The sequence below is a fragment of the Babylonia areolata genome, chromosome 14 (genome assembly GCF_041734735.1).
Source record: "Babylonia areolata isolate BAREFJ2019XMU chromosome 14, ASM4173473v1, whole genome shotgun sequence".
Lineage (NCBI taxonomy): Eukaryota > Metazoa > Mollusca > Gastropoda > Neogastropoda > Buccinidae > Babylonia > Babylonia areolata.
Window position 1 is genome coordinate 33,307,531 of NC_134889.1, and position 10,837 is coordinate 33,318,367.

At 40.9% G+C, this 10,837-nt stretch overlaps 1 protein-coding gene across 1 annotated transcript; it reads right to left on the minus strand.

The window, feature by feature from the left end:
* Positions 1-2,336: 2,336 nt before the first annotated feature.
* On the minus strand, positions 2,337-3,371 carry LOC143289692 (uncharacterized). The gene has a single exon (XM_076598740.1). The coding sequence runs from the start codon at positions 3,369-3,371 to the stop codon at positions 2,337-2,339; it is 1,035 nt and encodes a 344-aa protein (XP_076454855.1).
* Positions 3,372-10,837: the final 7,466 nt, after the last annotated feature.

Sequence of the window (10,837 nt, forward strand, 5' to 3'; positions counted from 1 at the left end):
GTTCAAAAGTTAAATCTTTATCCACCAAAATTCCCATATCCTTTTCTAACTCAGTTTCTTCTATATCATCAGAGTTGATAATTATGATGTGTGTATTTTGGGTTATCTTTACCAATATGAAGTACAAATTAATGATGAAGTATGTACTTCTTAGACAACTGTGACGTAGCAAAGTAGCGGGCCGTAATGTATTGATTAACAGTAAGAGGTAAACTAAAATAAATTTGGTAAGCTTAAAAGTCGACTTACATGAGATAAAAGATGCAACATGTCCAGCCACAAGCTCTTCTTCAGGCAAACGCTTCTTTATCATGACGCGAAATCAAAATGACGTCACCAGACGAGACGTCATCATCAGGTTTGTGAGTGTGTCCCAGCTATGCTTGGAAGACCACTGCCGTCACTCTTTGGTGTTGAGTCCAGTTGGGGAGAAGGAACCAAGGTATTGGTTAACAGCAAGTGTGGTTTTATGTATATACATTTCCAGTGGGATTATATAACTTCCAACGAATATGGAAGTTCATAATCCGATACTCATCAGGCCTGCAATTTATGAATCAGATAATTTTATCACGCGAAAAAACATGTTTAAAACGAGAGAAAAACGGAGCGGTTGGGTTATGTGTGTGTGTGTCGGTATCTAATGTTTTCAATCCACCGCGAATACCAAGACATGTTGAGAAGAATGATGGTATTGTATCATGTTATGTTACAACGCCAGGCGTCACCCAGTCAAAACACAGTTATGACGTTCATCAGGATACGTCGTCCTTTCATACATTGTTTTGTACAGTGTTGCAACACAATGATGTATCCTGTTTGGTGTTTGTGACGTGCTACGACTTGGCTAGCTGGCCTTTGGGAACCATCCCAACGCCGACTGTCCTAAAACCCTCTTGGCCGAGAGAGTGGGGATGTACTTGGGCAAGACACTCTCCACTATAATAAATTCTAGCCCAAATAGTAGGAACAGCAGTTGCCTCCTCTGCTGTTCTGATGGTCATAGTCGGACACGACTGACTATCATATATACTTGACAGGGCGGTATGTAGGGCCCGCTCTCATCATTCATCATGGCCTCAACCAGGCCCGAGATACAGACACTTGCAGTGTTGGCCAGGAAGTCTAAGCAACACTCTGAGAGACGCTCGATCCGTCTTGTGGATGACCTCCGACTGTGTAATCCCAGTCTTCCCATCAATTTTGAGCACATAGCGCACTCAACTTGGTAGCAGCAGACAAAGGGCCAAGAAAAATCCCGCTTCTGTTGGGGCTCAAACCCGCGTCCTTCCTGTCATCAGTCCGTGACGCTAACCACTTCGCCACCGCGGCTGGCCACATGCTACGATATATTACCGCACAAATATGCATCATTCACGCATGGAACAGAAACGATTTTCAACAACAGTGATTATAACTACAACGACTCAGCGTTTAAAGTATACGACAGTGACGGTGTTTTGGGAGGGGGGAGTGGGGGTAGGGGTGACATGTCGTCACAACATTGTCAAAACAATGTTGCAATTCACTCCGAAGTGACACAGCGGCAGTGCAGGGTCTCCTCTGGCGTGTGGACTTCTGGCGACCTGACATTAATAGTTCCCCGCGAATCGCCGACGCAGGAACTGTGGCAGACGAACCCGAATGTGGCTGTGTATGGGGGTGGGGGTTGGGATGGGGGGTGACTCGAAATGAGCAGCAATAGAAGTAATGCCGCTAAAACGGTGCAGATGGTGAGGCAGGAAAAAAAAATCACTCGCAGACGAACGTCACAGAGAACAGTCCAATACTCATCATGCAGGTGTGTGTGTGTGTGTGTGTCTGTGTTTGTGTCTGTGTGTGTGCTTGCTTTCGCATGTATGTGACACATTGAAGAGCACACCCATAATCATGGTTCCACAACTGATTTAATGACAAATGTTTTGCGCGTTATCCAGTCCCCAGTTTATTCTTGATTCGAGTGAGAAACAGATAGATAAAATTCAATTAATCAATCAAGCAAACAAAAATCTGTCATTGAAACTTTGTACGTAACGGTTTCCGTTTCATCATCTGAACACTTTTGCAGCATTTTCTGAAATCAGCTAGCTTAGCATCGGTAGTGTGTGTGTGTGTGTGTGTGTGTGTGTGTGTGTGTGTGTGTATCCGTAGATCTCTCTCTCTCTCTTTCTCTCTCTATAACACACACACACACACACACACGCACACACACACACACACATATATATATATATATACATATATATGTATATATATATACATATATATATATATGTATATCAGTATATTAGTATATATCATATATCAGTAGATATATATCAGTTCATCACTCTCCCTCACTTCGCCTTCCTGTTGAACAGCGTCCAGAACGTGGCCCTGTAGCGAGACCCCATGACGTAGTATATGAAAATGTTGAAGGAAGAGTTGACGAAGTAGAAGCCCACCAACACCCGCAGCGTGGTGAAATAGAAGTTGTAGTGCCGCCCCCCTGGCCGCATCTCAGGCATGAAGAGACAGGCGACACGGAACGTACAGGCTGGAGAGGTGCAGAGGATGAAGAACACAGAGCTGCCTATCAGCATCTTGGTCAGAGCCACCTCTTTGGGAGACAGCGACGTGGACGTCTCGGAACGCCACGCAGTGATCCGTCGAAGCTTAGTCGTGGTGACGGTGGTCGTGGCGATCACCACCACCATCATGCCCCCTGGTATACCGGCCCCGAAAACTACGCTCTCCACCAGGTCGATGAGTTGTTTGTGAGCTTTGTAGAACTCCACGCCCGTCACCATCATGAACTCTGCGTCAGGCACAGGATCGTACACACACACGATCCTGTACTGGTAGACGAGGAAGAAGAGAACAAACACACACACGGTGATAGCCGCGATGATGACGGCCATGGTTCTGGTTCGCAGCAAGGTCTGGTACTTCAGAGGTCTGAGGACGCAGTAACATCTCTCGCAGGCGATGATGGCGGACAGGACGCAGGAAACGAACCCGGAGCCGAGAAACACGTTGAGGTGGTTGTTGGTCATGAACTCGTTGGCCGGAGACCTCATCACCTGCCCGCTCAACTGCAGGTAAATGTTCTCGGCGTAGATCAGCAAGGCGGAGGTGAGGTACACGCCGTCAAACAGAGCCAGCATGAAGAGGCAGAGGTTGACACGATCCTGAATACCTTGTTTGTAGAACACCGCCATGTTGATGACGTTGGCTGGTCCCCCGACGAGAAACGACACCGCCAGTACGATGTTTTTTATTCGCATCGCCAGAGCTGCTATGTCCTGGGTCACGATGTTGTCAGGGTTGTCCCATGGTAAAGGGTCTGTCTCATTGAACCTGATCTGGATGCATGTTTTGGTCAGCGTCATGTTCTGAGCAATGTTGTGTGTTGACGAAGAGTTCTGAAGGGTTGTATCGTTTTCCATTCTCCTGAACTGAAAAAAAAAAAGTAATTCAAAGTCGCATCATCAAGATCCACAAAAGGTATTTAAAATCGCATCATCAAGACTGACAAAAAGGTAATTAAAAATCGCATCATCAAGGCTGAAAAAAAGGCAATGAAAATCGCATCATTAACACTGACGAAAGGTAATTAAAATCGTATTATCAAGTCTGAAAAAAAACAATGAAAATTGCATCATTAAGACTGACGAAGGGTAATTCAAAATGACATCATCAAGTCTGAAAAAAGGCAATGAAAATTACACATTAAGACGACGAAAGGTAAATCAAAATCGCATCATTAAGTCTGAAAAGAGGCAGTGAAAATTGCATCATCAAGACTGACGAAAGGTAATTAAAAATCGCATCATCAAGTCTGAAAAAAAGGCAATGAAAATTGCAACAAGACTGACGAAAAGTAATTAAAAATAGCATTATCAAGTCTGAAAAAAAACAATGAAAATTGCATCATTAAGACTGACGAAGGGTAATTCAAAATGACATCATCAAGTCTGAAAAAAGGCAATGAAAACTGAATCATTAAGACTGACGAAGGGTAATTCAAAATGGCATCATCAAGTCTCAAAAAGGCAATGAAAATTGCATCATTAAGACTGACGAAAGGTGATTAAAATTCGCATCATCAAGTCTATAAAAAGAGGCAGTGAAAATCGCATCATTAAGACTGACGAAAGGTGATTAAAATTCGCATCATCAAGTCTATAAAAAGGCAATGGAAATTGCATCATTAAGACTGACTAAGGGTAATTCAAAATCGCATTATGAAGACGGAAAAAAAGGGTAATTCCAAATCGCACAATCAAGACAGAATAATGAAAATGGCATCATCAAATTTGACAAAAGGTTATTCTAAATCACATCATCAAGACTGATTTAAAAGTAAACAAGAGAGGCAAGGCCTTCAAGACTCACTTGTGATACACTTTTAAAAAAATCCAAGCTTTTTATGTATTGAGTATAATGCATTTACTGTTATATTTATATTTTTATATTCTCTAAACTTGGCGCTTTGATCTGATATTCGACCCAACACAAGATCTGTCATTATTTTCATTTTTTGTTCAAACAGGAACTTCTTTTGCTAAGCATGGAAGTTTTGTTTATTGCAAACGTTTTGGTGCGGACAATTAAACAAGGGAAATTACTCTGCTGGGGGACTTAGTTTGCTTTAAACTGATCTTTCTCATCTTAAACATTACATTTTGAAATTATACTCAATACATAAAAAGCTTGGATGTTTTTTTAAAAAGTGCATCACAAGTGAGTCTTGAAGGCCTTGCCTCTCTTGTTTCAAAATGTAATATTTAAGATGAGAAAGATCAGTTTAAAGCAAATTAAGTCCCCTAGCATTAATTAGAGTAATTTCCCGTTTTTACTATCTGCAAACCAAAACGTTTGCAAAATAAATAAAACTTCCATGCTTAGCAAAAGAAGTTCCTGTTTGAACAAAAAAATGATAATAGTGGCTGCTCTTGTTGTTGGGTCAGAATATCAGATCAAAGTGCCAAGTTTAGAGAATACAAAAAAAAATATGAATACAACAGTAAATGCAGTTTGCATATAATTAGGCTTCATTTTTTATTTTTTTGTGCCCATCCCAGAAGTGCAATATTGTTTTGAACAAGATGACTGGAAAGAACTGAATTTTTCCTATTTTTATGCCTAATTTGGTGTCGACTGACAAAGTATTTGCAGAGAAAATGTCAATGTTAAAGTTTACCACGGACACACAGACACACACACACACACACACACACACAGACAACCGAACACCGGGTTAAAACATACTCACTTTGTTTACACAAGTGAGTCAATAAAATGACACCATCAAAACTGACAAAAGGTTATTCTGTTATTCTAAATCGCTTCATCCAGACTGAATAAAAAGTAAGTAAAATGACATCATCAAAACTGACAAAAGGTTTTTCTTAATCGCATCATCAAGACTAAAAAGGGTAATTTATGATCTTCAGTTCGTCAAGACTGAACACCACCTGTATATCCTCCAGACGCTCACACTCTGAAAATGACAAGAAATGGCAAGAACTGATGATAATTATCTCCGTTTTCTTTCACGAATCACAACGTCGACTGATAGAGATATACTGATAATAATTATCTCCGTTTTCTTTCACAAATCACAACGTTGACTGATAGAGATATAATGATAATAATTATCTCCGTTTTCTTTCACGAATCACAACGTCGACTGATAGAGATATAATGATAATAATTATCTCCGTTTTCTTTCACAAATCACAACGTCGACTGATAGAGATATACTGATAATAATTATCTCCGTTTTCTTTCACAAATCACAGCGTTGACTGATAGAGATATACTGATGATAATTATCTCCGTTTTCATTCACAAATCACAATTTCGACTGATAGAGATATAATGATAATAATTATCTCCGTTTTCTTTCACAAATCACAACGTCGACTGATAGAGATATAATGATAATAATTATCTCCGTTTTCTTTCACAAATCACAACGTCGACTGATAGAGATATACTGATAATAATTATCTCCGTTTTCTTTCACAAATCACAACGTCGACTGATAGAGATATACTGATGATAATTATCTCCGTTTTCATTCACAAATCACAATTTCGACTGATAGAGATATAATGATAATAATTATCTCTGTTTTCTTTCACAAATCACAACGTCGACTGATAGAGATATACTGATAATAATTATCTCTGTTTTCTTTCACAAATCACAACGTCGACTGATAGAGATATACTGATAATAATTATCTCTGTTTTCTTTCACAAATCACAACGTCGACTGATTGAGATATCATGATAATAATTATCTCTGTTTTCTTTCACAAATCACAACGTTGGCTTATTGAGATATAATGATGATAATTATCTCCCTTTTCTTTCACAAATCACAACGTTGACTGATAGAGATATATACGAACATAACCATAAAAAGCTTTATATGTGTTAAACATGTGTGTGTTTATGTAAGTTTGTGCCTGTCTATGTGTGCGTATGTGTTAGGGTAGCTGTTAGATACACATGTATGTTAAAATGTATGTATGCAGTGTGTGTGTGTGTGTGTGTGTGTGCGCGCGCGCGCGTGTGTGTGTATGTGTAGTCACATTTTGGTGTGTGTATGTAACATAGATATAATGTTTTATGTTAACAAAAGCGTTTTTGTAAAGCACCTAGAGCAGATTTCTGGATAGTGTGCTATATAAGTATCCATTATTATTATTAAACATGAAGAGATGATTTGCTTCCTGCCGTTGATGACACGTCAATCAATCAGAAGCAGCGTGAAGCAAGCCAGTGAACTGAACTGTTGATGGCTTGGTTTTAGGAAACCTTTGATACAGGTATACTGAACTGAGGCTTGTTCAGTTTACCTGTTTCAAACACACACACACACACACACACACACACACACACACACACACACACACACACACACACACACACACACACACATGGAATGATGTGGAGTGATGGCCTAGAGGTAACGCGTCTGCCTAGGGAGCGAGAGAATCTGAGCGCACTCGTTCGAATCCCTGGCACAGTCGCCAGTATTTTTTCCACCTCCACTAGAACTTGAGTGGTGGTCTGGACGCTAGTCATTCGGATGAGACGACAAACCCAAAGACATCTGCGCCTAGATTTAATATATTAATTTATAATCGCATAACATGTATCATCCAATGTGCAGTGTCCAGTTTTTTTGTTTTTTTTTTTTTTTTTGTTTTTTAACTTGGGACTGAATACCAAGATTTTATACATATATGTATATATATTACAGGTATATAACGTTGAAGAAATTCAATCCACAGTGTCTGGTCTTGAAAGAGAACGCACCACATTGAATGTTTAACAAGGAATGGGGGGAGGGGGTGGGGGTGGGGGGATATCTGTCCTCCAAAGGAAGAAAGTCGCGGAACAGTGATATGATGACATGATATTTCAAACACTTACAGCAAAAAAAAAAAAGAACAATATCTTGCTCAATAATTGAATGTACAATAGAACGCACCAACACGGTCATCTATAAACCAGATGGAATATTTTGTATTGCATGACAGTATCCGTACTTGTTCGTTCCTTCGTTCATTCTTTTGTTTAACGTCATTTTACGTGAAGTGATATTAGACGAGGATAGGGGAAAAATCGAGAAAAGGGAAAAGTAACTGTTTACGCATGCGAGTATATAAATGTGCGTATGGGCGCGCGCGCGTGGGTGCGTGCTTCTGTGAGCGTGCCTCTGTGTGTGTGTGTGTGTGTGTGTGTGTGTGTGTGTGTGTGTGTGTGTGTGTGTGTGTGTCCAGTACGGTGTGTGAACAAGGCTTCTGCGTCTGGTCACAATTAATATGGGATTCCGCGCACTGGCTGAAAATTGTAGGCATGCCGTGTGTTGGCTCACAGTCACAGCCATCACGCTGAATGCCTGCAAATTCCAGACGACACGAAAAATGTCTGTTAAACATGGGTTGCCTATAGCGCGCGCGCGCGCGTACACACACACACACACACACACACACACACACACACACACACACACACACACACACAATCACGCACACACAGACTCTCTCTCTCTCTCTTAGTAGTTGGTTTACTTCGGTTATGTTTTTCCTTTCTGTTCCATTTGATCTTTTGTACCATTTTTGTTCTGATTTGTACCTACCATGTCACTAGAGCTTTACAGCTAATGACATTAAACATTTCAGTGTTCAGTGTTCAGTGTTCTCTCTCTCTCTCTCTCTCTCTCTCTCTCACACACACACACACACACACACACACACACACACACACACACACACACACACACACAGGGGCTTTGTTTCAAAACCATCCTCGAGCATTTATTTCTAATGCCTTAGACAGACATACCTGTATTGCAGGGTGAAATAGGTAAACTGAAAAATGAAGAAATGATCGGAGAAAAGTTTGTTGAAAGGTAAGTTCCAGAACCATAATGAAACAGTCTCTAGCATAGATCAACGACTGGAAGAGCTGATGGGTGGTAGTGGCCTAAAATAAGCGATACCTGTTCAAGGAAGGCTACGCCAATAACGCCAGAGAGAGAACTTACAACGGGGAGCGTCCCAAAGAACATACTCCATCACACACGGCAGAGCCGAGATAGCTTCGCTGCGTAATTCTTCACTGTCTCGTGAACAGTACTGGTGTGACTGTCACAAGAGCGCTACACGCCGGTTTCAGAGAACAAAAGAATTGCTTTGTGTATGAAAAGAATGACAACAACAACGACAACAACATTAACAATAATAATAATAAAATTAATGATAATAATAATAATGATTTTATATCAAAAACAACAACAATGATAATAAGAAGAAGAAGAAGAAGAAAAAGAAGAAATAATAAAAAATGATAATAATAATAATGCTGCTGATGATGATGATGACCATCATGATCATGATGATACTAACAACAATAATGAAATAATGATAATATTAATGATACTACTACAACTACTATTATTACTACTACTAACAACAAAAACAACAACAAAACAACAACAACTGTCATTGATTTAAGTTGCTTTAAGTTTTAACAAATTTCTTCTTTTTTTCTTCTTCTTCTTAAAACAATAAGTGAAATTTGATGGAGTTTGGGCGGCTTCTATTATATCTACATAAAAAAACAAAAACAAAAAAACAACCAAACTTTTGTCTGACACTAACAAACAAACAAACAAACAAAAGGACACACACACACACACACACACACACACACACACACACACACACAAAAGTGAAACTCGTCAGCAATGTCGTTTGTGGAACATTTATCACGGAGTCTTTCGTTTCTAGGTCAATTGTCGAAGCACCGTCTTCACTTTCACTTCACTTCACTTGTCCCTTAGTGTGCATGACCGATGGGGCACTACAGATAACCTGTCAACCCCCCTCCTCCATCCTTCTCTCTCTTTTCTGCTTCCCTAAGGCCCTCGCTCAGCCTCAGACCTATCCGTTCTGGGACGATTCTGGAAGCGCTGCCTATCAACTGGCAAAGCATTATTGGTCACAGCCGCCTGTTTGAGAAGGAACATAGATTATGAACCAGGGCTGGGTTGACTAAGCTAACTTTGCAGCACTAAGTCTGCTTAACGTTAAGCCGTGTTCCTAGGAACGTTCTTAACTTTAAGCAAACTTAGTGCTGCAAAGATCGTGTCACGCAACCCGGCCAAGGGCTAGGCAGACTGAGCAATCCCGGCAGCGATAAGTTTGCTTAGCGTTCATAATTTTCATAGTCCTATGATGGAATCAGGAGCAAGGTGGCAGAATGGTTAAGACGATTATCTGCCAATTCTAGTGTCCGTGAGTGTCTCTGGGTTCAAACCCCAGTCCCGACATTTCTCTCATGTTTGACTGGAAAACTGAACTAAGTGCAGTGATGGCCTAGAGGTAACGCGTCCGCCGAGGAAGCGAGAGAATCTGAGCGCGCTGGTTCGAATCACGGCTCAGCCGCCGATATTTTCTCCCCCTCCACTAGACCTTGAGTGGTGGTCTGGACGCTAGTCATTCGGATGAGACGATAAACCGAGGTCCAGTGTGTAGCATGCACTTAGCGCACGTAAAAGAACCCACGGCAATAAAAGGGTTGATCCTGGCAAAATTGTGTAGAAAAATCCACTTCGATATGAAAATAATTAAAACTGCACACAGGGAAAAAATACAAAAAAGGGTGGCGCTGTGGTGTAGTGACGTGCTCTCGCCGTGAAGAGCAGCCCGAATTTCACACAGAGAAATCTGTTGTGATAAAAAGAAATACAAATACAAATAGACGGAGCGTGTGGTTGACCGGATGAGACGATGAACCAAGGGCCCGTGTGCAGAACGACACACTTGTCGCACTGAAAAAACAAAGAACCCATGGTTGTTGTCCTCACACAAAATTCTGTAGAAAAAATCCACCCTGATAGGTGCACACACACACACACACACACACACACACACACAAACAACAAAACAAACAAAACAACCTACACATATTTTATTCAAGGCCTGACTGAGCGCGCTGGCTGGTAAGACAACTGCCTAGCAGATGTGGTGTAGCGTATACAGCTTTGCCCGAACGCAGTGACGCCTGCTCGAGAAACCGAAACTGAAAACATGGAATAAGCGTACAAGTAGGATAATTCTTTACGTTAACGCAAACTTAGAGTCGGTAAGATCGCTTTTGCAAACCATCCCACAATAAATAGTAAAGAGTGGTAACTCTCCATTCACAAGGTACACATCCTCAGTGCTGCTTACGCCACCGATTCAGCTAGGACACAGGTAAATAAAAGGTACATTGGAACAAACCCAGACACTTCCTCTAAAAAGGAAGCGCCGGGCCTGTCCTTATAC

What these genes read in the sequence shown, in the direction of transcription:
- LOC143289692 (XM_076598740.1), bottom strand. Translation starts at nt 3,371, where the DNA reads ATGACGCTGACCAAAACATGCATCCAGATCAGGTTCAATGAGACAGAC.